The sequence below is a fragment of the Terrapene carolina genome, unplaced genomic scaffold (assembly GCF_002925995.2).
Source record: "Terrapene carolina triunguis isolate 2854851 unplaced genomic scaffold, T_m_triunguis-2.0 Scaffold31, whole genome shotgun sequence".
NCBI classification, from domain to species: Eukaryota; Metazoa; Chordata; order Testudines; family Emydidae; genus Terrapene; species Terrapene triunguis.
The window spans coordinates 2,200,760-2,228,361 of record NW_020664382.1 but is presented as its reverse complement, the minus strand read 5'-3'; the positions used below and the strand labels follow the sequence as shown (position 1 = coordinate 2,228,361).

At 43.9% G+C, this 27,602-nt stretch overlaps 1 protein-coding gene across 1 annotated transcript; it reads left to right on the top strand.

Moving 5' to 3' along the window:
• The first annotated feature begins 1,982 nt into the window (after window positions 1–1,982).
• LOC112112783 (interferon-induced GTP-binding protein Mx1-like) lies at window positions 1,983–25,367 on the top strand. The gene is made up of 13 exons (XM_026651493.1): window positions 1,983–2,055; window positions 5,541–5,733; window positions 6,289–6,426; window positions 7,379–7,533; window positions 9,234–9,372; window positions 10,663–10,861; window positions 13,787–13,865; window positions 16,146–16,268; window positions 18,245–18,389; window positions 20,242–20,400; window positions 22,323–22,399; window positions 24,330–24,572; window positions 25,083–25,367. The coding sequence occupies exons 1-13, from the start codon at window positions 1,987–1,989 to the stop codon at window positions 25,311–25,313; spliced, it is 1,950 nt and encodes a 649-aa protein (XP_026507278.1). The 5' UTR covers window positions 1,983–1,986; the 3' UTR covers window positions 25,314–25,367.
• The last annotated feature ends 2,235 nt before the right edge of the window (window positions 25,368–27,602 follow it).

The window sequence follows — 27,602 nt, the reverse complement described above, 5'->3', positions numbered from 1 at the left end:
GGCTCCCAGGAAGCGGCCCCCTAGGTCTCTGTGGCCCCTAGGCCAGGGGTTTTCGCAACAAAATTTTTTGTGGCCACTCCAACAAATTTTCCTAAAATACTTAATTAGCGTTAGGAAAAACTTACCAATATGCACATATACATGTCCAAATCATTGTCATTTATTTATGTTGGGGTTTTTTTTGCAGACTCAATAATAAAAATAATGTACAGTTGTATTTTGGTGCTCCTTGTCCCCGCTGCCTTCCCTGGGCCTCCACAGATCCCCCTGGCCCCGACTGCCTCCCCCAGCCCCCATCACCCCAAACTCCCTTCCATGGCGTCTCACCCCAGGCTCATCCACCTCCTTGCCTCTTGACCATAGCGCCAGGTAAGGCCTGTACTGCTGAAGCCCCATCACCCTGTGCTGACGCCCAGATCCAGAGCCCTAAGGCTGGAGCAGGGGTGGGAGGCTGAAGCCCAGAAACCGCCGCCAGAGCCCCAATGCTCTTGAGGGGGAGGGGGCTGACGCCTGCCCCCAGAGCCCCTCAGCACTTCAGGGAAGGACTGCTGCTTTGTCCCCTCCCACATCTCTGCCCAGGAGACTGTCGTGGCCACAGGAAAACCCCTTGGTGGCTGCAGCCACGGTGACCACATTTGAGAAACACTGCCCTAGGCGCATGAATGGCCAGGGAGACTCTGTCACGGTTCCAGCCAATGGGAGCTGGCAGGTAGGGAGCCACTTCCGGGAGCCACGTGGAGCCAGGGCAGGTAGGGAGCCTGCCTTAGCCCTAGCCCCCCATTGTGCCGCTGACTGGACTTTTAATGGCCCAGTCAGCAATGCCGACCGGAGCTGCCAGGGTCCCTTTTCGACTGGGTGTTCTGGTGTTTAAAAAAAAAAAAAAGGATGCCTGGCAACCCTAAAAGAGTTAATAGTTTTGAAATACTCCTAGCATATGCCAGGTAAAGGTCCTCTTTCTCTTTAAGTAATTACTTATGTTAGCAGGTGTTACTGTATGAGAACCCAAATGACTTTTCTGACAGAAATCTGGATTATAGGGAAATAGCACAGAAGCCACTGCAAACAACTCTGAAAATCTGGATGAAATGAGTAGGCGACATGATGTATATTAAGGATGTTTTGAAAAAAACTCTTTACAAAATATATTTCAATATAGTTAATAAGCTTAATTAAGGAAAAAAAAAAAAAAAAAAAAAAAAAAAAAGAGGGGAAGGGGGGCAGATCCTCAACTGCTATAAATCAATGTAGCTAAGAATTTTAGATTTATTAGTCCTCATTGGATCAAGTGATGGCTTGTGTGTGTGTGATTATATTTTGTCAAAAGAAACTGAGATTTGTTAATAGGAATGTTATGGTATTTCCAGCTTTCTAAAAAAAAACCTGTTTGTAGCTGCAAAGTAAATGTTTTATTTCTTATGATGATCATGATGGCTGGTGCTGTTAACTTTATTTGGGTGGACCATAAATCTTGATATATGGATTCTTACTACAGGTCCTAATTTTGGCCTAGTTTACTATATCTTATGGGGAGGAAGCAATAAAAGAACCTAAGATCTTCCCAAGACACTGCTGATAACGGCTAGAGTTGCTCACTGTTGTTCAGTGGTTAAGCATGATAATTCTGGGGGACTAAGATCGTGCAGTAGGCCCAAAGAACTTGTTTATAAAACAAAGTATGCTGTGTAACAACAGTTTATGTAGAACTAATTAGAATTTAAATATTTACTCCACTTCTGTTCGTTTAGTCCAGTAAGGTTGGAGACAATGGGCTAGATCCACCACCAGCTGATGTAAATTGGTGTTTTGATTTCAGAGGAACTTCCTAATTTACACTAGCTGAGCATCTGGCCTAATAAGATCTTAGCCGCTTGGGATATGAGCTAAATTAACAATGCTCTTTTGATCATGAAATGTGGCCATATTTTCCGTAAGGCCTAATGACTTGATTTTTATCCTAGGAAGACATCCCGAAGACTCCAGTGTAGCATGATGTCTGGGAAGAATGTCAAGGGAGAGGGAAAAAACCCATCTCCCATGGTGAATAACAAAGCACAGGTGAGTGACAAATAGATATTTGGAGGACCATACACTAAAATTTGCAAGGACTATACAGCCATCGTTTTGATGAAATACAAGACCAGATATTTGGCTGGTGTACTGTGGGCATAGCTCCACTGAAATCTGCTGTATTAACTACGCACATAGTATTGGGCTTTGGTTTCATCGTCAGTCGACGAGGTTTGTGAGAATTATGTATATGCGTACATCCTCCTCTCTGGAGAGCTTCGGAGGTGGGAGCAGAGCTGTGCCTCCAAGCAGAGAAGCTCTGGAATGTTCTGTTTGTGCAGAGCTGATGCAGGCCGAATGCCTCAGGTAGCGCTAGGGAAAGGAGCATGCTGAGTAGCATTCCTAGCATGTGCTAGCGTAAGGTGCAATGGACTTGCTACCAGAAGCTCTCGGGCAAATAGCAAAGGTAAACCCCTGGCCATCTCACCAACTGGTCTGGTCACGATCCCTTGTGTTGTGCTAGCGAGCCCTCTTCTCTTACTGCTGTTCCCAGGAGCACTAAACTCAGCGTTCTGCCGGGGTCCCAAGTGGGTGCTCTGGGTGACTGACAAGGCTCTCCATCCCTGCACATCCCCAGCACACCTGCACTGGGCAAGCCCAGCTTTAGTCTCAGTGCATGCTATTTAAGAACTTTTGCTATTTTCCTGCTGTGTAGGAGAAATGCAATTAATTATACGTAGAAAATGCTTGAGTCTTCAGGCTCACTTTGGGTATCTGCTTTAAAAAAAATCTGTTTTGGTATGTGCAGTAACTGCACAGTATTGTCAGTTCTTGTTAGTGCTCGTGGAAGGTGCTGGAATGACAGCCCTAGTGACTGAAATGCTTTTAGCCACAGAACAGTTACCCTGTGGGCACTAACAGCAGCAGCATACGTTTCCCCAGAAGGCCTTGCCAATGTATCCCAACCCTTTTCTGCAGGGACTGCCTCTCAGGGTAAAACAGTCATTCAGTTTCTATGGCGATTCCAACTTAGTCATTCTCCAATGAGAATGCTAACTAGAGAACCGTGCCAGTCATGGTGTTTGCTTTTGTGGGGTGGACACCAGTTGGGGGCTGGACGGCAATCCCCAGCTCATTTCACTCGGGCAGCTCAATAGTTAGTAGGTGACGATAACTGTGGGCACTTCTAAAGGCTGCTTAACAGTCTTTGAATCTCTCAGTGTTGATCTAACTGTGCAGCGTAATGCACTAGAATGAGTGTGTGCCCCCTTTCTATCATGTCCCTCGTCAGTTAGGGAAGCTCATCAGAGAAGGGTGGAGAAAAAGCCACCAAATAATCTCCATATGAGCCTTCAAAGTTGGAGTTGTTTTGAAATTCAGAGAAATACCTTAAAATAAATATTGGGGTACAAGCAGGGAGGCTTTCAGGCAAGGGATTGTGTGAGGCTGGTAAGTGCGGGGTCTATTACAGGAGGCAGGGCTCTGTGGCCTGCAATGTGCAGGAGATCAGACTAGATCACGACAGTCCCTTCTTTCTTTAAAGTCTAAATCTATGAATGGGATGGGCAGAGCCATGTTAGAGCTTTGGGGGCAGAGAAATTTGAGTGCCCTTTATAAAGCACTATTGGTTGGTATTTGACTTGTTTATCTGTACAGAAATGCCACACTGTCCTTGTGTCAGAGATGTGTGGCTGTACAGAGCTACTTTATGTATCTGGGTCTACAAATTGACGAGGGGTGCCTATCTGATACATTAGGCATCTCCAACGGCAATTAAAAACACTAGTACCGATGGAATCAATACAAAGAGAAACCACAGACAAGAATGATGAAACAGCTTAAAAGGACTCCCCCATTTTCCCAATGCCTCACCCACCCCTTGAGTAATCTTCCCAGCCTCACCAGCCCTCTTAAGAAGATGAGCCTTCCAAGGTGCTCTGACTATCAACAGATCAGACTGTTCTGAACCAAATAGCTGGGAGGAGCCGGGTGCATTCCAAAGGGAAGCGGTCCTCATGGAAAAGGCCCTGCCAGCTGCCCCACTGTCTCATCCTGAGGTGGAGGAGATCTAGCTGAAGCACCTCCATACATTTCAACTGCAGCAGGGATGGCACGAGGAGGGAGGTAGTCTCCCAGCCTGACATATTGAGACATGTGGGTTTTGTTATTCACAATATAGATATGGAATACACAGTTCTTCCCAATATTATGTATTTTAGTGTCTCACGGAGTATCCGTCACTGTAGCAATCACTCTTTTTACTACAGAGCTGTTTATAGCACAGTGCTGCAAAAAAACTCCTGGCATAATGCTGTGTACCTGTGACGTTTCCCAGGGTACAATCTGGACCGTTGGACAGCTGTCTTCCCGCCGCCCCCAAGCTCTCTAGCCTCGGATGACTTTTACACTGCTTAGCTTCCACCCCTTGGTGCTGCTCCCACACAGCTTTTCGCATGCAAAATCATTCCACTGGATTATAGGAATGTTTCTAGTAAGCCACTCCTGAATTACGTACAGGGTGACACCGGCAAATTCTTAGTCCTAGCCTTGCTGCCCAGAAATGAGCATCTTCTACTGCTCAGTACCCTCCTGGACAGTACAAGCTCATATATAGTCTATTTCAACAAAGGAAAATGATTATGCCCCAGTCTTGTTATCTCAAGTAGAGGTTCCCAAACACGTCAAACCTAACGTATACTGGTTTAGATAAAACAAAATAAATCAAGTTTATTAACTCTAGAAAGATGGATTTTAAGTCATGAGGCATAAAAGTCAAATTGGTTAAAAAAGAAATAAAAAGATAAAACTGCAAGCTGATTCCTAACTTTACCAAGTTAATACTATAAAAGCAAAAAGGTCTGTCTCACCATAAGCTGTAGTAAATTTCACAGGCTGGGTCTCCTTCCAGCCTGAGACCCCTCGCCCTGTTCAATGTCCTTCAGGAATTTGTTGATGCTGTGAGCAGAGAGATATGAGGAGGACAAGTGATGTGAGGGTCACTGTCTCTCATTCTTCTACTCTTCTCCCCTCTTTGAGGATTCCCCCCCCCCCCCCCGGGGTGCAGACATACAGCCTTCTGTATACGTAAGGTTTGAACCGTCTCTGAGATAAAATGTAAATTTCTTGTTTATACCTTCTCCCATGCTGGAGAATGGCTGCTTAAGCTAGTGATCGCTTTTTAACACCTTGTTGGTGTGCCAGTGTGTCTTTGTCTCTGAGAAACTGGTTTGTGGGTGTTACCCAGAACTACAGCGTATTTCAGTAAGAATCATACAGTAGAAACTTATAACTTTACACATAATGTTGCTACACATATTTCAACAGGATAATATTCAGCAGATTATGAATTTTCAAATGATACCTCAAGGCATACTTTGCACTAAATATATCATAACCTTATAAAAGTGGTGAACATTGGGTACTGGGTGTCACAGTATCTCATCACTTACACTGTGCCTATATTTGTAGAGACCTTTTATTGAAACTGGAGGTCAAGGTCCTTCTTCCACTTATAAGCAATTTTTTTTTATCAGAAAGCAGAACACACCTTGTGCAGTCAATATGAGGAGAAGGTTCGTCCCTGTATTGATCTCATTGACTCCCTGAGAGCCCTTGGAGTAGAAAAGGACCTGGCTTTGCCAGCAATTGCAGTGATTGGAGACCAGAGTTCTGGAAAAAGCTCGGTTCTAGAAGCCCTGTCCGGAGTCGCTCTTCCTAGAGGCAGTGGTAAGAATTTACCTCTCAGCTTTTCATATCCGAAATCTGACATTTCCCTGGGTCACAGTGGTGTGTTATTCTGTAAGGGTGCTGGAGGACTGCTTTGAAATGGGGGGGAGCCTGTGATCTGGGAGACTGAACATGGGGCTGCAAGGCAGGAGACCTGGGCTATGTTGTCAGCTCTGCCAGGGACTTCTCATGTGACCTTGTACAACTCACTTCACTTCCCTGATCTTCAGGTACCCCTTTCTGCAAAATGAGGATAACTGCAATATATTTACACACCTATGTAATGAGCTTTGAGTTCTTCAGATGAAGAGCACAAAGAGCCTAGTCCAGAGGTCCTTGAACTCCAGTGGAAAGACTATTATTGCAATGAACATTACATTTGAGTCCTACTACTGTGTAATGGCAAAGTAGTAGTAGTACCTTTGAATATGATACATGTTGAAAATAAGCTAAAGACAATATGTTGGTACTGTATTTCAATGGCTTCCAAAGAGGAGGGAAACGTGTTTTATTCTTCATACTCAACTAGTGCTTTATGTTTGTTTAATTTGATAGGTATTGTTACCAGATGTCCTTTAGAGCTCAAACTGAAGAAAGTGCATTACACGCAGGAATGGAAAGGAAAAATTACTTACTTGGCGATAAAGCAAGAATTGAATGGTCCTTCCGAAGTGGAAAAAGAAATAAGGAAAGGTAAATGTAACCTGGGACGTAAATAACATGCTTTGAATCTTGTATTTCCTTGTGGCCCTGATTCTGCAATGATGTCTGTGTGGGCACAGGAGCATATTGCAGGATTGAGGCCTGCGTTTGCAATGGCATCATAAAAAGTGGGGATTTCTCACTCTTCTGTTCTTGATGTTTGTGCCTAGTTAAGACATTATCATCACTTACTCTTTTCTATAGCTCCATAAGTGCATAGTGCTTACAATAAGTAACATTTGCAAGTGGGCTCCCTGCTGAGCTGGCCAAATAACAGATTTATTGGTTCACTGGTGATTTTGGGGGAGGGGGGAAATCTTGTTTTGGGTCAAACTGAAAATTGTCAGTGAATTGGGGGAAAAAATTGTTTCAGGTCAAATAAAACATTTCCTTTCAACCAACTCGAAACTTGTTTATTTGATATCAGCCATTTGGATGGTTTTGAAATAAAATGGGAGTTGTTTTGTTTTGAAGTTTGTTTTATGTATTTTTAGCTGAAACCATTTTGTGAAATTGACATGAATTTGTGAAATGTTTTGGTGTCGCCAAATCTACATTTCTCGCTTAGAAGAATGTGTGAAAAATTTCGCCCAGCTCTACTCTGTGCTTCAAGCCAGACATACACTTATGCTGGATGCTGACAGATTAGCAGCAAGCGTGTGGTTTAGCACTCCTGTTCTTTGAGGCTGCTATTTGCTATTCCCTGGGCCAAGTCTTGGATATTGTTGTCCTTTACAGTATAAAAAATGAAGACTAATCTTTATTATTTTATACTATATTTATAAATCTTCTTTCAAAGCTAAAATGAAGGGATAACTTTTCTGAGACCACATTTTATATAGAAATAAATTTAGCAATAGGGTTTTTTCTTAATCCACGTCATTTTCTAGTTTAAATTCCACGACGAGCGTCTAATCTTTGCTTTTGTGTCTCCTTCCTCTAGCCCAGGATGCAATGGCTGGTGAAGGAGTGGGCATTAGCCAAGAATTAATTTCCCTAGAAATTAGCTCCCCAAATGTTCCAGATCTGACACTGATTGATCTGCCAGGGATTGCTAGGGTGGCTGTGGGGAATCAGCCAAAAGACATTGGAAATCAGGTAAAGTATGAAGCAATTCTAGACTGGGAAACTGGTAAAAGATGGCAAAAGAAATAAGTGTCTTGCTCTGCATAATCTTCTGCTTAATGATGGCACAGAACAGACAGATATGTAATTTACCAAGAAGAATTAAGATATAACAAAATAGGGTTTTAGTGGAGGAAATGCTAGCATTGAGAAGGATGTGCCATATACAAAAGGGAGGAAAACTCTAGATTCTGTAGACAAGAATATTTGTTTGAAAATGTCTTTGTGCTCTAATGGAACTGTGTGTGTGTGTGTGTGTGTGTGTGTTCGTTCACCTTGCAGAGGTTTCAGCAGAGCTGGTTACAGGGATTACAAATTCCTAGCACATGCTAGCGTAAGGTGCAATGGACTTGCTACCAGAAGCTCTCGGGCAAATAGTGAAGGTAGAGCCCTGGCCATCTCACCAACAAATTCCTGCCCATCCCCATTAATTCTCCTCCATCTTTCCTTTTTATTTTCCATCTTTCCTTTTCCCTACTCTATTCTAATTGAAGGAGAAGGTGGTTGTTAGATTTTCGGTCCATTCAAAATCTCCCTTGGACTCAACCAGAATTGAGAGCATCTGATCTTTACATCCTCAGTGGTGTCCCAAAAGTTGACTCTCTGCATTTTTGGGGGAAGAAAGAAAAATGGTCTAGAAAGCTTTTCTGATTCAAACACTGATGAGGATGATAGTCAGCCTGCAGAAATTACTTTATGTGGTTTCACTGAAATTTTTGATCTAGTGTTTTTATTTTTGTAATGACCCTCTGACATTTACACTGAGGCAAATGACTTCTCATTGTCTCTTTCAAAACAGTATTTTAAATGCATGGGAAGAGAAGGTGCACATCTGAAAATGGCATGCTAAGGGCTTCCTTATGCCCCAGCAACCCCTGAGAGTCATAGTCCTTTGAGGCCATGGGCATCTGGTATAAAATAGAGCAACTCTGAGGCTACCCTAATTTATGCTCAGTATCAGTCCACTGACTACCAGCCCCAAGACTGAGGGGATACACAAGTGTGTTAAACTCATTTGCACTCCTCCACCTCCTGAGCTGCAGCTCAGGATCTGGGCCTAAATGTTAAATTGTGAGACTTGTTATCTTCAAGTTTTCAATAGCATCATAAAAAGCTAAAATTTGATATTGCTTAATCATTCCTAATTTAGTTCTAAGTATACCTGCTTGGACTTGTAAACCTATTACAATAAGACCATCATAAATCTTATTCTGTGCTTTTAAACAATGTTGTCCAAGTTGGTCAAATGCAGTATGTTTACATATATTTATTAACACATTTAATTTTACCTTTAGATGATAAGATTTCAGGCTGTATTGTGTTCTTCTAAAATTCTCATGTAAGTTTTTGTCCCTTAGTCACATCTGTAATACTAATGACATGCTAGCAAATCTGACCACAAGCCAGCTTGTTTTAGGAACATAAACTTTGCAGTACTGGACCCAAACCACTGAACCAATAAGTTATATCCAGTGCCTCCGGCAGAACTCAGTGCTTTGAGGCAAGTGAAAAAACACCATAATGCACCTAGGCAATTATTCGGGGGGGGGGAGCTAAATTCCTTTGAAAGCTATGAACTCTAGGAGAACCAAACCTACCACTTGTAATAGGACTTACCTACCACAGCCTATGTGAAGTAATACACTTTTATTACATTTCTTATTTCATTACAGATCATAAATCTAATTAAAAAGTATATTTGTAAGCAACAAACTATAAATCTGGTAGTGGTACCAAGTAATGTGGATATTGCAACTACAGAGGCCCTAAAAATGGCTAAAGAGGTGGACCCTAAGGGGGAGAGAACTCTAGGTAAGTAAAGATACATATATTTAAAAAGAAAATGGGGTTGGGTTGTGCAAAGAACGTTCAGTAATAAACACTGGAGAGGTTGAGCATTTTCTACCAGTTACCCAGGTTGCTAAAAGAATCCTAGGAAAGCAGCAAAGGAACGAGAGATTTGTATTTTGGTGATGGGCTTGCTATCATTTGAAATCCACACAGGATTTTCCTATCAATGCTTCGTTTCAGAATCTGAATTTCAGATAAAAAAATCACAAATGCTTTAGGGGAAAATGGCTAAAGGAGCGACTAACCCCTGCCCCCGAATTTATGAGCATTATCCTAGTCTGTAAAATGTTCTTGCAAATGTCTGTTCTGATACTTTGTAAGCCTAGAATCATTTGGGAATTTATTTTAATGACTCTCCAGGGAGAATATACTCTTGTGTGAAAATCCTTTCCTGGGCACTCCATGGCACTTAGGCCCTCACAAGTTCTTTAAAATATATAGTGTAGTATATAGAAATCTATGGAAAGAGGACATAGGTGCAAGTGTGCTACATTCATAGTGCATTAATAAGGTAGTAAACATCAAGTATTCAAAAAGAAGTATATTAGACAGTGGGTCAGATCCTCTGTTTCAATGGAGGTACTCCAATTTATACCAGTTGAGGATCTGGCCCTGTGTGTGGATAATGATACATACACACACATAAATTCCCAGACTAAAACTATGTTAAGATGGAGTTCAGGTTGGGCGAATAGATCAGTAATTTACAGTAAGTAAAGATTACACTGATGTAATTATCCAAAAACCAAGCATTATAAACCAAGGAAATTCAGAGATAAGGTTAAACTTAGAAGAAATACAAATATGTTAGGGTATGGAAATCCACAGGTAAGGACCCAAACAACCTTAAATCTGACCTGTAGTGACACCATAAAAGCTATATGGTTATGACTGAGGCACTTTAGTGTCCCCAGGTTAAATTAAACTGATTTTTAAAGACACATTAGAATTTGTCTTTTTTTCTTTCATGGTGAAAACTCTGTTTTGTTCCTTTACTGAGATTATTCAGGATATCAGATAATATAGGACACTAAGTGTTAAATTTCTTAAGGACCTGTTTTAAAATAATTTTAATTCATCAACTAACCAATTTGCTTGTAAATTCTTTAAAAAAAAAAAAAGAGGTAATGCCGGGGTTTGGGGGTGGGGGGGGGGAGATTGGATCCCTGCTTTAAATGCAAAAGTCAACTCAGTCCTAACTGTAAAGTGTGTCACCTCTCTAAATACAGTAATTCTTTTGTCACTTCACAGGGATTCTCACAAAACCCGATTTGGTCGACAGGGGAACCGAGAGCAATGTAGTTGACATTGTCCGAAATCTCAGCATCCCCCTAAGGAAGGGCTACTTGATTGTTAAATGTCGTGGGCAGCAAGACATCCATGACAACTTGACACTGGCCTCTGCAATTCAGAAAGAGAGAGAATTCTTTGAGGAGCATGAATATTTTAGGTAGCTTTAAAATCAATACACACTGAATATTGGACAGGTTTTTCCCTATTAAGAGTTTTTTTTTAAAAAATCACAGAAAATTGAGTAAATGCATGCCCTTATACATCTATGCAATGGTTAAAACCAGTCATTGGGACACATTATGAGTTGGACTATGCATGCACAAAGGGAAGTAGCTGGAGTAAGTATATGCCTCTACGTGGGCTCTTCAGGCTTTGGGTGCAAGCACACAGGAGTAAGTGGGGTACTTACTTGCTTACACCCCAACTGGAGCAGGTGAGTGGTGCCTTGGCTTTATCATCTTACTGGCCAGGATAGTCAGGAGTTCACTTGTGGTTATGGCCATCAGTAAATTACCACCCGCTGAGGAGAAGGCGGAAGCAGGGGAGGAATTGTGACTCAGCGGTGTGTCTCTGGGTTATAATGCCTCCTGGAGGTGGTGCAGCTTGCACACAACCTCTAGTTTAGCATTGTGCCTGAAGTCACAGTCTAGCCGTGTGTTGTTGTGCATATAGAACAGAGTAAATTCACTCATTCAGGAATAGAAGTAGTTCACTGACAATGGCGTGGAGACTTTTGATACACTTGTAGTTGGAGTAGTTGAGGACCTAGCTAAACAATGTGACTCTCGGTGTTAATATTGATGTTGTGTAGGCAGGCGTTCCACCCATGACTGGTTAGACCAGGCCAGGACTGTGAGGCAGCCCAGATCTGGTTGCACACTTAGCCTGGGAATTACAGTGCAAAAGACAACTACAGTCCTGTCTGCACCCAGCTGCCTGAATAAAAAAATAATCTTTTCATTCATCACCACCAGCTAATCTCTATTATCAGAGACAAAAATCTGTTCATTATTGTGGTGTGTGAGCACCATACAAAATTCCATAAATCCACATGGGTGGCCTATACACAGACCTAAAATCCTCTTTTCTTCCTCTTCCCAAGAACAGACAATGTCATAATCAGCATCTTATTAATACTTTCATCAATAGATCTCAAAGCGCTTTACAAAGTAGCTCAGTATCCTCTCCATTTTACAGATGGGGAAACTGGGGCAGAAAACAATGAAGCAACCTGCCCCAGATCACCCAGAAGGCCTAAGGCAAAGTCAGGAACAGAACTGAAGTCTAGACCTGTGCCAATAACTGATTTTTTAATTCCGTCGCCAATTTTTTTTCCTGACAAAATGAATGAGTTGAAAACATTCAACAAAATATTTGTTTTGGAGCATTTTTAATCTTTTATAATTTTTTTAAAATACATTGAGTGAAATTCCAAAACAAAATATTTTTCAGAAACAAAAATTCCAAAAAATTTCTTTTTTTGACATTTCCAGACTTTTTTTTAAATTTGGCTGAAACAATTTGCCAAAGTTGACCTGAATTCACCAATTGCTTCAGCGAACCCGAAACTACATTTTTCAACAAAAAAAATGATTTGCATGGAAAACTTCACCCAGCTCTATCTACATCCTCCAAGTCCCAATTCAGTGCTCCATCCAATAGGCCACACTGCTTTGAAGAGAAACCTGTGTTCTGCTTCTCTTCTTCCATTTCAGGAACAGAATGAAATGGTTATTAATTAATTATTTCTTATTGTTAGTTCTACAAGAACAATGGGAGAGCTTTCATTTTTGTCTCCAGAGCAGCCAGATTTGTAGTTGCTCTCAGCTCTTGTTGAAGGGAATGACACCACTGATGGCTATCAGCTCAGGAGGCTTTCTCTCTAGTTCCATTAATCTCACCCTGGTCTTTGATAGCTCCGTCATCCCTGAGGATCACAGATGCCGTAGAACGGGGGCAGGCAAACTTTTTGGCCTGAGGGTCACATCGGGTTTCCGAAATTGTATGGAGGGCCGGTTAGGGGAGGCTGTGCCCTCTCCAAACAGCCAGGCGTGGCCCAGCCCCCCCTCCTTCTCGCCCCCTGATGGGGGACTCCCCCCGGGACTCCTGCCCCATCCAACCCCCCCCATTCCCTGTCCCCTGACGGCCCCCCCGGGATTCCTGCCCCATCCAACCCCTCCTGCTCCCTGTTCCTTGACAGCCCCCGGAAACTCCGTCCCGACTGCCACCCGATCCAACCCCTCCTTTCATTCCAGACTACCCCCCTGGGATCCCTGCCCCATCCAACCACCCCTTCCTCCCTGTCCCCTGACCGCTCCTGGAATCCCTGCCCGCCCCATGCCGCCCCATCCAACCCCCCCTCTCCTTCCTGACTGCTCCCCAGGACTCCTCCCCCCATTCAACCCCCCCCCTTCCCTGCCCTCTGACCACCCCGATCCCTATCAACACCCCCGCCCCCTGACCACCACCCCGAATTCCCCTGCCCTCTATCCAACCCTCTGTGCTCCCTGCCCTCTTACCGCGCTGCCTGGAGCACCGGTGGCTGGCGGCGCTACAGCCGCACTGCTCAGAGCCCCAGGACAGGCAACCGTGCCACATGGCTGGAGCCAGCCATGCCACCACGCAGCACAGAGCACCGGGTCAGGCTGCGGCTCTGCAGCTGTGCTGCCCGACAGGAGCTCGCCGCCCAGAGCATTGCGCTGGCGGCACAGTGAGCTGAGGCTGCGGGGGAGGAGGAACAACAGGGGAGAGGGGCCGGGGGTTAGCTTCCCAGGCCAGGAGCTCAGGGGCCGGGCAGGAGGGCCGTAGTTTGCCCACCTCTGCTGTAGAAGGTCTTGGTCACAGATAAAGTTTTCTGAGAGCGCCTAGGTCCATTTTATTTCTCCAAAAATTCATGCTGGAAATGTTATTTGCACACTTGCAAGAAATAATTTGACCATTTTTAATACTATTAGTAAGTATTTATATAACTGGCCAGATCGGTCAGTATCTGTACTGTAGTGAAGTACTCTGGAATCCTTTGGGATGAAAGAAGGAATTCTTTGGGATGATATTATTTATTGTATTCTTTAATCTCTTTCAGTATTCTTTTGGAAGAAAGAAAAGCTACTATCCCACTTTTGGCAGAGAAACTTACACAGGAACTGATAGAGCACATTAATGTAAGTTAGCAAACCTGGACTACTGGCTCTTTAAAAAACTATTTGGTGAACACACAAAAGAGCAAATGTTGTTTGGCTCTTTTGCCAAGATATTTATTTAAGCAGTGTAGTAGCAGGTCAGAACTTTCTGAAACCTTAACTAGCTTGTAGAAAATAAATATAAAGGAGACCTTTTCTCATAAATTCATATTTTTAGCTAATGGTTTAGCACAGGAGTCGGCAACCTTTGGCACGCGGCTCACCAGGGTAAGCACCCTGGCGGGCCGGGCCGGTTTGTTTACCTGCCGCGTCCGCAGGTTCAGCCGATCGCGGCTCCCACTGGCAGCAGTTCGCCGCTCCTGGCCAATGGGGGCGGTGGGAAGCGGCACGGGCCGAGGGATGTGCTGGCCGCGGCTTCCCACAGCCCCCATTGGCCTGGAGCAGCAAGCCTCGGCCAGTGGGAGCCGCGATCGGCCGAACCTGCAGATGCGGCAGGTAAACAAACCGGCCTGGCCTGCCAGGGTGCTTACCCTGGCAACCCGCGTGCCAAAGGTTGCCGACCCCTGGTTTAGCATAAAGCAATTTACAGATCTTTAAGAAGCATTAGGTACATTTTTATATGTATCCCCTGATTTAAACCAGGGATTAGGAGATCCATACCAGCTTTATGTCAATGCCTTATATATGGATAAAATAGTCTTGGCTAATCAGAGGTTTTGCACACTATTCTCTTAGATTGGGTTGCGGATAAAAACATTTTGCGGAATTGTTAATACCAAGTGACAATTCACACTTTCAGTTGTAGGTTAGTGATGACCCAGAATTCACTTCAGAAAATCGCTAGTAGAAAATTATAATTGTTCCATGTAGTATTATACAATTAAAATTTTTTTAAAATGTAAGTTGTTTTTTTTCCCTCCTCACTAAAAAAAAAATCAAACCTTTTACTTGGGACCATCTTACCAGTTGTTTTATTTCTTTTCAATTTGTAAGCACCTGGAGGATAATAGGGTTATCAGGAATAGCCAACATGGATTTGTCAAGAAAAAATCATGCCACACTTACCTAATTTCCTCTTTTGACAATGTTACTGGCATAGTGGATAGGGGAGAAGCAGTAGATATTGTATATCTTGATTTTAGTAAGTCTTTTGACACAGCCCCACATGTCATCCTCATAAGCAAACTAGGGAAATGTCGTCTTGATGAAATTACTAGAAGGTGGGTGCGCAATTGGTTGAAAGACCGTATTCAAAGAGTAGTTATCAATGGTTTGCTGTCAAACTGGAAAGGCATATCTAGTGTGGCCCCATAGGGGTCAGTCTTGGGTCCAGTACTATTCAATATTTTTGTTAATGACTTGGGCAATGGAGTGGAAAGTGTGCTTATAAAATCTGTGGACGACAACAAGCTGGAAGGGGTTGCGAGTACTTTGGAGGACAGCATTAGAATTCAAAATGACCTTGACAAATTAGAGAATTGGTCTGAAATCAACAAGATGAAATTCAATAAAGACAAGTAAAAAGTATTTTATTTAGGAAGGAAAAAACAAATGCATAACTGCAAAGTGGGAATCACCGGTACTGCTGGTGGTAGTACTGCTGTAAAGGATCTGGGGGTTATAGTGGATCACAAATTGAATATGAGTCAACAACATGATGCAGTTGCAAAAAAGGCTTAAATCATTCGGGTGTGTATTAACAGGAGTGTCATATTTAAGACATGGGAGGTAATTGTCCTTCTCTACTTGGCACTGGTGTGGCTTCAGCTGGAGTACCGTGTCCAGTTCAGAGCACCAAACTTTAGGAAAGATGTGGACAAATTGGAGGCAGTCTAGAGCAGAGCAACAAAAATGATAAAATGTTTAGAAAATCTGACCTATGAGGAAAGGTTTAAAAAAAAAAAAACTGGCTATGTTTTTAGTCTTGAGAAAATAATAGTGAGGAGGGACCTGGTAAGTCATCAAATCTGCTAAGGGCTGTCATAAAAAGGACTGTTATCAATTGTTCTCCATGTCCAATGTAGATAGGACAAGAAGCAATGGGCTCAGTATGCAGCAATGGAGATTTAGGTTAGATATTAAGAAAAACTTTCTAATTATAATGATAGTCAAGTTCTGGAACAGGTTTCCAATGGAGGTTGTGGAATGACTATCACTGGAGGTTTTTAACAACAGGTTGAACAAACACCTGTCAGGATTGGTCTAGGTTTACTTGGTCCTGGACAGAGGGCTGGACTTAATGGCTTCGCAAAGTCCCTTCCAGCCCTACATTTCTATGATTCTATTATTTCCCCCCCACAGAAATCACTACCAACTTTAGAAAATCAGATAAAGGACAAACTCCGGGTGGCAAACAACAAGCTACAAAAATATGGCAAAGGTGTGCCAGAATCAGTAGAAGAGCAGATGCTCTTCCTAGTAGATGTGAGTATAAATATGGATCTGGTAACTCATTTGAATAAAAACCATTGGTTAGCATTTGGAATTGTGTGGATATTGCAAGTTGGTCTCTTTTTCTAGGCTGCGTATTCCGTGTGTTGCTTCATGAAATCACTAACTACAGACAGATCCATATGCACTTTTCTTAACATAGGAGAACTAGGTCATGAGCATTACTCTCAATTCCCAGTCTTCATAAATCCAGAATATTTACTCCCCAATAAAATAAACCAGATTAAAAATAAGATTGTTCCTGTTTTATCAATGTCAGCTTTGATAATACAATGGGTGAATTACATTTGGTTGCATTAATTATATCAATGCACTGAAAGTCGCTGGTAATAGAAGATGCTGTATTAGGCAAAGGCGTAATAGAAATCAAAAATAAGTAGTTGTATTCCATATTTACAAGGCCATAATATTTTGCACAAAATTCCAGTGATTTTTAAAAGCAACATTGTTTTCCACCTGTATTCTAACCAGCCCAGGTAATCCCATACTACTCCTTCACAGCCACTACTCAAACAATCCCAGCAGTGTGCAGTGAGTAGGGATCAGGGATGTGCACTAAAACAGAACTTCTCAAACTTTAAATCCGGCGTGGCTATATTTTAATACAGAGACTGCCTTGTGCATCACCTCCACTCACATTCAGAATAACACAGCATTCTGCCACAGCAATTGCTTACATGGAAAAACAACATTAGGGAAGTATTCAATATATTTTTAGGTTTCAGAGTAGCAGCCGTGTTAGTCTGTATCCACAAAAAGAACAGGAGTACTTGTGGCACCTTAGAGACTAACAAATTTATTTGAACATAAACTTTTGTGGGCTACTCGATTACAGACCTAAAAGTCGCAATATTACCACAAAAAAACTTTAAAAACAGACTCCAACGAGAGACTGCTGAATTGGAATTAATTTGCAAATTGGACACCATTAAATTAGGCTTGAATAAAGATGGGGAGTGGATGGGCCATTACACAAAGTAAAACTATTTCCCCATGCTTATTTTTCCCCCCCCTACAGTTCCTCACATCTCCTTGTCAATGGCTGGAAATGGGCCATTTTCATTACCACTACAAACAGTTCTTTTTCTCTCCTGCTGATAGCTCACCTTAACTGATCACTCTTCTTATAGTGTGTATGGTAACACCCATTGTTTCATGTTCTCGGTGTGTGTGTGTGTATGTGTGTGTGTGTATGTATATATATATATATATATATATATATGTATATATGTATGTATGTATACACACACACACAATCTTCTTACTCTATTTTCCACTACATGCATCCGATGAAGTGGGCTGTAGCCCACAAAAGCTTATGCTCAAATAAATTTGTTTAGTCTCTAATATATTTTTAGTTTCTTTTGATGAAATTTAGCTGCTGGAAACCAGGAGGATTATTGTTATTCATTTGTATTACCGGAGCATCTAGAACAGCCCAAATTGAGATCAAGACCTCATTAGGCTAAGTACTGTACATACACAGACTAAAAGATATTTGCTTCCCAGAAGAGCTTGCAACCTAAATAGACAAGGCAAACAAAGGATGAGAGGGAAACAGACCCTGAGAAATGAAGTAACCTGCCCAAGACCACACAGCAAGTCAGTGGCAGTGCTGGGAATAGAACCCTAGGCCACCTCCTTGCCCTAAACACTGAACCTCCTCAGACCAGCAGCAGGTCACAGGCCATGCAGTTTGAGCAGTACTGTGCTGAAATACACAGCCTATGAGCTCCGACTGCATCTCAGAATGTCACTTCCACAGCTGGAGCTACAGACAACCTGCAGAGTGTGAATTCCATAGTTTTGCAGGGAGCAGTGTGTAACATTTGCTCCAGCATTTCCCCTCCCTGCTGCAAAGTTTGGGTTATGTATCATTGCAAACCGCTCAGGGTCTGAATTTAGTCCCCTGAGTGTTGTTTAACTGACAATTTCCTGTCTCTTTACAGAAACTCAAACTCTTTAACCAGGACATCATGAATTCAGTGCAAGGAGAAGAAATTTTAACTGATAAAACAAAACAAAGACTATTCACAAAAGTTCGCAAGTACTTTAATGAATGGGAAGCCCATATTAATAACAGTACACTGAAAGGTAAGCACCAAATGTTGGCACTTGGCCTGAAAGTTGTTCTGCGCTGACAGCAGGGTCGTTCCTAGCTATTCTGGGGCCCTACACAGTCCCCCCGCGGGGGGGAGGAGGGCAGGCCTCCGTGGTGGGGAGCGGGGCTGGCTTGGGGAACAGGGGGAACCACCTCCCAGCACTCACCGACGGCATGGCTGGGGCCGGGCCGCTGCACTTCCCGCCACCAGTGAGTGCAGGCCCAGTCCTGTCCGCTCTCCTCAGGGGAGTGGGGACGGGGCTGGGGCGGAGCAGGGGTGGTAAGAGGTGGGGCTGGGACGGGGAAGGGGTGGGGAAGGGGTGGAGCAGGGCGGGGGCTTTGGGAAAGGGTGGGAAGAGGCAGGGCAGGGGCGGAGCAGTATGCAGCTGCGCAGGGCACCAGGAAATGTGGTGCCTCAAATTTCCTGGTGCTTACGGAGCTGCGTACTTTGCGTATGGGTAAGGACAGCCCTCTCTGACAGACGGACATCTGTGAGTGCCCAGAGCCCTAGTGAAATCAATGGGGCTCCATATGGGCACAAAGGTCTGCTTGCATGGACCGGCTTGTTCTTGTTGGGGGCCCTTATCCATGATTAGAGATTAGTCCAAAGGACAAATTCCAAATCTGGATCCAAGCCTGTGTAAATTGTGCGGGTGTTAAGTACAGAGTTTAGTGTGACCCAGTCACTACTTTTAATGATCTCTACTCTCGCAGTTCTGTTCTACCTGAAGTTGTACCAGCCCTAAAAATTAAGGCTAATGAAATTAAATCCTTGCAGTGATGCAAGTTAGATTCCTGGGTTGTTTCGAGCTGTTTGTTTCCATGACTGTTAGCAAGTTGATTTATCAAAGTCATAGCCACAAATCACAATTCTGGAGTACTGCAGGTAGTGTATTTGCTAATACTTCTCCAGGAATGCCAGTTGGCCAGGGCTGTCCCTAGCTATTTTGGTGCCCTACACAGCCCCAGGCCTCTGCAGGGAGAAGTGCGGGGCGGGGGGGGGGGCGGCTGGCTCCAGGCCTCTGTGGGGGACAGGGGGAAGAGGGGCTGGCCACTTCCTGCAGAAAGTGGAGTGACCCGGCCCCAGTCTGCTCGGCTCCCCTGGCTCCCAGGCTTGGGGGCGGTGGGGGCTGGGAGCCAGGGAAGCGGAGCACGCTGGGGCTGGGTTGCTCTACTTACTGGTGAGTGCAGGCCCGACCGCTTCTGGAGTCCTCAGGGGAGCAGGGGCAGGAAGAGGTGGGGCGGAGGAGGGATGGGGGCCCTGGGGAAGAGCCGAAGCACGGGCTGGAGCAGTACACAAGCTGTGCAGGGCACCAGGAAATGTAGTGCCCCAAATTTCCTGGTGCCCTACGCAGCTGCGTACTTTGTGTATGGGTAAGGACGGCCCTGCAGCTTGCTAAAGGTAACACAGCCTGTTAATTACTCCAAAAGTGATTGTGAATCTCTCTGCATGCTAAACAACATTACTGTAATGTTAAATTTGAGATAAGCTGTGTTTTCAAAATGGTCAAATGGAGGTAGATACCCAAGTGCCTTAGGCCCCTTTGATATCTCAGCCTGTTACACACAACTCAGACAATTCAGAGATCCTTCCTGCAGTGACTTTAACTCTGCCCCCTCAAATATCTACAGCACTACTGGCTTCAAAACTTTATATCTACAATCTTCTTATTCCTTAAGCTAACCTGAGGTTTGCTGTAGCTGTTCTGCATCCAAATAGACACATGAGAACTAAGAAATAGTTTTAGACCCTTATTAAATCCAGGCCTTTTCACGTAGATTTTAGTATAAAAACAAACACATCTCGAATTATTAGAAATAACGGTGCTGCTTTAACTGCTGTAGTAAAAGAAATTATGAAAGAAGAAGTGTGGGGCTTTGAAAATCACTATCGTGGAAGAGAGCTCCCAGGTTTTGTCAATTACAAGACATTTGAGGCCATTGTGAAACAACAAATTGTGCTGCTGAAATCACCAGCTATCATGATACTGAAGACAGTGACTGGTGAGTTTCATTCACTGAGTTTGCCATAAACTTTGACCATATTCACTTAGCTGCTTTTATAACCGCTTAGCTTTAATTCATATGGAAAGTTTTTAGGGGGCAGATGAGTTTTGGGGCTGCAATCAGAATGATGGTAATTACAACTTGTGGAGTGTAGCTAACTGGTAAAATATTGAAATATTCAGTCCTCCACGTACTGCTTCAAATCAAATATACAAATGCAAATGTTTTCACTGAGACCATAAATACCAAATCATATTTTTAAATGTAAGTAGGAGAATAGTATAGATTAGAGCAGGGGTCGGCAACTTACGGCACGCGTGCCAAACACGGCACGCAAGCTGATTTTGAGTGGCATGCTGCTGCCTGCTGCGGTCCCGGCCCCCAGCCCCACTCAGCCCCCACGCCCACCGCTCTCCCCTGCGGGGGCAGGAGGCAGAAGCTTGGTCCTGCGGCAGCCAAGCTTCCCCCCTCCCCTGCTTCTTCCCCCAGCGTGGTGCTTTCCTGCCCCTCCTCCTCTCCTTCCCTGCGCCGATCAGCTGATGGCCCTTGCGAGGGGGAGGGGGACGAGTCGCAGCATGCTCGCTGCTCTGTAGAGGAGGCAGAGAAGAGGTAGGGACGGGACCTTGGGGAAGGGGGTGGAACAGGGTATATCCCTTCCAGCCCCCTGCCATGAGCCGCTTAGGGCAGGGGGCTGGGAGCACCCCCACGAGCCGAGCACCCCAGCCCTCCGCCCTGACCCCTGAACTCCCCCCCACACCCAGTCTTCTGCCCTGTACCTCCACACCCCTCCAGCCCTCTGCCGTGACCCCGAACCCCCCCACACCCAGTCTTCTGCCCTGTACCTCCACACCCCTCCAGCCCTCTGCCCTGACCCCGAACCCCCCCACCCCAAGCCCTCTGCCCTGTACCCCCCCACACCCCCTCTGCCCTCACCCCTGAACCCCCCACACACCCAGTCTTCTGCCCTGCACACCCCCAGCCCTCTGCCCTGACCCCTGAACACCCCCCCCAGGTCTGGGGTCCCGGCTTCCGGCCCCTTGCCTGCCGGTGTCCTGGCTGCAGGCCCCGCTCAGCCAGCTGCCGGCCTAGGTGAACAGAACCCCAGGCTGGCAGCGGGCTGAGCAGGCTGGCAGCGTAAGATCAGCATTTTAATTTAATTTTAAATGAAGCTTCTTAAACATTTTGAAAACCTTGTTTACTTTACATAAAACAATACTTTAGTTATATAATATAGACTTATAGAGAGAGAGAGACCTTCTAAAAAATGTTAAAATGTATTACTGGCACATGAAACCTTTAAATGAAAGTGAATAAATGAAGACTCGGCACACCACTTCTGAAAGGTTGCCTACCCCTGGATTAGAGAGTTATCACTAAAATTGTATCAAATTTAAAGTAGCAATATATTGCTACAAACTGTGGAAGTATGATGCAGATAATTTTGGTGGAAGTGTCAAATTCATTTTACTCTGTTTCGTGCAAGTGCCATTACAATCTCCACAGGACCCATGGACTCAATATGATTTTAGTAGCAGTGCTACAAGTCTTCCATACCCGGGCTCCAAATCCCCTAATGGATTGGACTACTCAAGTGTTTAAAGATAAGAATGTGTTAACAGAGTTTTGCTAGACTAGGGCCTCAAAGGAGAATGAACCGAAAATACTTAATTATAAACTTTAAGTTTAAATATTTTTATTCAACTTATTTGCAAGTGAAAACATTTATAACCGCCTGGAACACAAAATAATACACATCACAAAACCATCACCCACACAGAATAGAAATGCACAAACCAAGAAGCTTTCAAATTAAAACATTATTTAAGCTACAGCTGAACTCAATTTGTTAATGACTCATACAGTTCTTATATTTATGCTGATAACATGAAATTATAGTTATTCCTCCTCTCCCTTTTTAGAGCTTGTACGAGAAACTTTTACTGAAATTGCCATGCAACACTTTGAGAACTTTTTCTATCTTTTCAGAGAAGCTAAGGTAAGGGGCTATTTATGGCAGTGGTTCTCAACCAGGGGTACATGTACCCCTAGGGGTACGCAGAGGTCTTCCGGGGGTACATAAGCTCATCTATTTGCCTAGTTTTACAACAGGTTACATAAAAAGCACTAGCAAAGTCAGAAAAACTAAAATTTCATACAGACAATGACTTGTTTATACTGCTCTATATACACTGAAATACTCTTCACACAATGCACTGTCAACCTGTGGAACACTTTGCCAGAAGATGTTGTGAAGGCCAAGACTAGAACAGGGTTAAAAAAAGATCTAGATAAATTCACGGAGGATAGGTCCATCAATGGCTATTAGCCAGGATGGGCAGGGATGGTGTCCCTAACCTCTGTTTGCCAGAAGCTGGGAATGGGCGACGGGATGAATCACTTGATGATTACCTGTTCTGTTCATTCCCTCTGGGGCACCTCGCATTGGCCGCTGTTGGAAGACAGGATACTGGGCTAGGTGGATCTTTGGTCTGACCCAGTATGGCCATTCTTATGTTCTTAAATATAAGCACAATATTTATATTCCAGTTGATTTATTTTATAATTATATGGTAAAAATGAGAGAGCAATTTTTCAGTACTAGTGTGCTCTGACAGTTTTTTTATATATTTTTATGTCTGATTTTGTAAGCAAATAGTTTTTAAGTGAGGTGAAACTTGGGGGTACACAAGACAAATCAGACTCCTGAAAGGGGCACAGTAGTCTGGAAAGGTTGAGAGCCACTGATTTATGGTATCTTATACCTAAATCATCATTAATGGCATGTGCTTAGAACTGTCTTTACTCTTGGTCAATCTATTGTCTAGCTGTATAACTTCCCACTGATTGGTAAAATGTCTACCACTGTATTCAGTGAATGGTGTAAAGTTACATAGTGAAGCAATAGATCTATAAAAGTGAGGGTGCTGAACAATAATGCGATGAGCTTGATGGCATGGGGCCTGATTCTGATCTTACTTAACTGGTTTTACACAAGTGTAACTTCACAGGCCTCCATAGAGTTACTCCAGAATTCTGCTGAGACCAGAATCACAGTTAAACTCATGAAGTCCCACTGGGTGCATAGTTTGTAGGACTTTAGTTCCCTGATTGTCCCACCAATTCTCCCTTTGACAGCAATCTTCTCATGTAGGCTGGCAGTTAGTCTGTCCTGTGAGGTCTTGCCTCAGGTATACAGAGCACAATTAGCAGAGACCTTGACTTTCATTTAGTTTCGTTTAATGCAAGATTGTTTGTTAATAGAAGCATAATTTAATCATAGAGGAGATTCCTGACTCTGAAAGTGTCACAAAGACTTGGGTGGAAGGTGCAGCTGCTGCTTTGCCAGCTCACTCCATCTGCATTCTCAGTATGGTCTGAAAGGCTCAGGGTGGTAGTATAGCTTCATTCTTTGCATCTGACTTCAAATGTGGGAATCTCCCTGCTCCTGAGTGTGTGTTTGTGGGATGAGCTTAACCTAGTAATGACCTGGGGGGCTCAGATTAGTCTATTGCCCCTCTGCATTCCAGCCAAGCTGACTACAGCTTTGTGCAGCCTGCGAATGAAATCACTGAGGCTTGTTGTTCTGGGTGGCTTTGATGTCTATGCAGAGGAAAGCTGTATTGAGTCAGCTTGGTATCTCATGTCTGCCTTGACAGTCAGAGATACAATGTAGGTTGTATCTGGATCTATGCTTAGAGTGGAAAATGCTCTACAGCTGTTTTTTGAGCTGATTCAGTGAGTGTCTAATAACACCTTTGTCATGATTGGACCCTTTGCCTCTACAGACTGAGGTCAGTGCTGACTGTTGCTTCTTTTGGGGAAGTAGATACATTTGAATGGATGCTTAAGAGTCATGAGTCGCTTTATAAATTGTTGGGTGGTATTGGGTCTGCTCTATTGAGTCTTCTTCTATTTTTAAATCACAGACTAGAATTGAAGTCATAAAACAAAAACAAGAGGAGGAAGCTGAAACTGTAATTGCCAATCAGTTCAAAATGGAACGCATCGTTTACTGTCAGGACAGTCTTTATCATGAGGATTTACAGGAAATTAGAAAAACTACTGGAGTCCTCCCTCTTGGTGTTGCTGTTACTCATGTTAAGTCTATTGCATCTCAAAAACAGTATTCCATTGATGAAATGGCTTATCACTTGAATGCATATTTCAAGGTGAGTTTCTTGTCTGTGTATTTCCCCCCCTACTTTGTAGAACATAATTACCTGGGGGGAAATGCTGAAATTTAAGGAGAGGGGTGATTCCTTTACTCGTAGCATTTTTTTAAAAGAAAGTAGTAGTGCTTTGAGTAAATACTGGATTAACAGTACTGGGCACAGAAGACCTTTATGGACAACAAATGTTCAAATATCCCTAGTTGTAGTCATTGCTTTTTGGCACTTGTTCCCATTACTGTTCATGACTTGCAGTAAGCTATAGAATAACCACTTGCTGCCAGGTATAATAGTGTGCCCTATTGCTAGGAGTGTTGTAACATTGAGAAGTCATAACCTCAACATGAAAGGGAATTAATTAACTATACTTTTATATTCCCAGCCTAATAGCTAGAAAGCCTCTAAGTGGAATGATCACTTGTAAAATTGCAGAATCCTATTTTCTGTGTTTCCCTCATACATCCTTGACTATTGATACATCATCCTATTGATAATCTTCTTTTTTCTTAGGGTGCAGGCAATCGTCTCTCCACTCAAATTCCTTTGATTATTCAGTCCTACGTCCTCCAGGACTACACTGAAAAGTTACAGAATGCAATGTTGCAACTTTTGCAAGATAAAGATAAGTTCAGCATTCTTCTTCTTGAGAAGAAAGATGCTGCCACTGAAAGGAAAAATGTGAAAGAAAGAATTAAACGTCTGACACAAGCTCGACAACGCTTAGCAAAGTTCCCAGGTTAAAGCAGATGTATACTGCTTACTGTATTTTTCACTCCATGCATCTGATGAAGTGGATTTTAGCCCATGAAAGCTTATGCCCAAATAAATTTGTTAGTCTCTAAGGTGCCACAAGGACTTCTCGTTGTTTTTGCAGGTTTATACTGTAATTCAAAAGTGAATTCAGCAAGTTGGGCCACCCACCAGTGTTCAATTGTACCTAAGTCAGCCATTGCGAGGTATCAGAGTGGATTGTGGTCTGAGATCATTGTGACCTTAGAGTATGCTAAATAATCCTTAAATATTTCAGCCCACTTCAAAGGCCAGCAGTTCTAGTTTAAAAGCACTGTAGTTTTTGTCATGTCTTTCTGACCTCTTCAGCCCTCAACTCACATATGTGATCATGCACTTGGCCCCCTCTGGCTGAGCACCGCACCCAGGTCATGCAAGCTTCCATCGGTTGTCACTATAAATGGCAGGCTAAAGTCAGGAGATGCAAGCACCATGGGCACCAGGTTTGTATAATTTTTGGTGGTGCTCAAGCAGAGCCATCCCGTCCATAGGACGGACCGGGGCAACGGCCCCAGGCCCCGCACTTGGGGGGCCCTGTGCTTCAGGGGAACATGGGGTCCAGGGTGGCCTGGAGGGTTAATGGGGGGCCTGGTGCCAGCAGCAGCGAGCAACCCGGCTCCAGACCACCCTGCCCCACCTCTTTCCCCCCCCCCCTTCCCCCAAGCCCCCGCCCCTGAGCAATGCCGGAGTGGGCTGGGGCCAGGTCACTCACTGCTGCAGGCACCAGGCCCCCACACTGACCCCCCAGGCCGCCCTGGACCCTGCGTCCCCTGAAGCGCGGGGCAGGGGTAGGCACCACCATGTTGTGCGATGGACACTTGACAAAATTACCGGACTTAGTGATGGACATTGGTGGTGGTGGTGGGGGGGTGTAATTATGTCATTCACTCATTCAACCCGAAAATAGCACACAATTTTCCACACTCGAAAAAAACAGTAACCTAGCTAATAATAACAATAATAATAACTTCAACTTGTATAATTAATGAAAAATGTGTGTACACTGTATATGAGATTATTACATGAGAAATGAAAGTGAGCTTGCTTTGGGATTTTACAAGGCACTTGTATCATTTAAACACATTTGGTACCCTGAGTAGTATTAACACTTCTTGCAAATCACATAAATAGGGAACCCCTGGTCCCCTTCCCTCACCCCATTGCAAAGGTACAGGGGTTATTGCTGGCTGCCCTAGGGCTGCAGAAAACCCTATGGAAAGAAGGGGATTAATTTATACAGAGGGCTGAAGGGGAACTCCCATAGTGCATTAATTAACACTTAATCAATACATCAAAATTAAATACATTATAGAGATAAGAACCTGTAATGATAGGTTTTACTTCATGAGACGCTCCAGAGAAAGAAGAGCCAGAGGGAGTAATGGTAGGGCAATCCTAGGAAGGCCAAAGGGGCTGGTAGAGGGAGTGGACAGAGAACAAGGGTAGAGGCAGAGTTGCTGCAGGGTTGGCCCAGTCTTCTGCATCTCCCCTGTGGGTGGAAACACAGCTCACTGTCCCTATAGGAGGGAACAATAGAATGGAATGCCCAGAAGAATGAATGACTTGAGGACAATTTCCTGAAGGGACCCTTACCCTTGCAGAGCTTTTCTAGCTCTGACATTTACATTTCTACACAGGATGGTTTGGCCCACAGAAATAAAAATCTGTACATCTTCCATGTGTTTCTGGACCAATGGAAAAAACTAGGTACAATCCAAGTGACTTTTAAAATTGCCTATGAAACTGAGTTAACAAAATAAATGAGCTTATGAACAACCAGAAAATATACTTAAGTGAAAAACTATAAATGGATTTCTTTGCAAAGAAATTGCAAGTTTTCATACAGGAAAAGCCACAAACTACCTGGAAAGGAAGAGTAGATTGAATTACTTGCCTCTGTGAAATTAAATACCCAGAGAAATGTTGTGCCTGTGATGCTGATGACCAGGGCTTGCTCACCTGTGGCTCCCCTTCCTGGTGCTGTGGAGGCACGGCCAGGCAGGTCTGCAGCTGCAAGCAGGAGCCCTGCCTCAGGTGCAGCACCCATTGGCCACAGTGGCCAATAGGGGGAGCATCCTGGCCAGTGGGCTGGGGGGGAGGGAGAAGGCAAAGGGGGAGATTGTAGGGAGCTCGGGAGCAGGGGAGAGGGGAGCTGTCTGGAGGTACAAAGGTGGGGGGGTTCTCTGGAGAGGGGGGCATGGGGCAGGTGGGGGTCTTTCAGGGGGGCAAGGGGGAATGATG

Bases quoted from the DNA above. Each gene is read 5' to 3' on its own strand.
- LOC112112783 (XM_026651493.1), top strand. From the start codon at position 1,987: ATGATGTCTGGGAAGAATGTCAAGGGAGAGGGAAAAAACCCATCTCCC. The intron at 22,400-24,329 runs GTAAGGGGCTAT...TTTAAATCACAG, and splicing joins ATCTTTTCAGAGAAGCTAAG to ACTAGAATTGAAGTCATAAA. The intron at 24,573-25,082 runs GTGAGTTTCTTG...CTTTTTTCTTAG, and splicing joins ACTTGAATGCATATTTCAAG to GGTGCAGGCAATCGTCTCTC.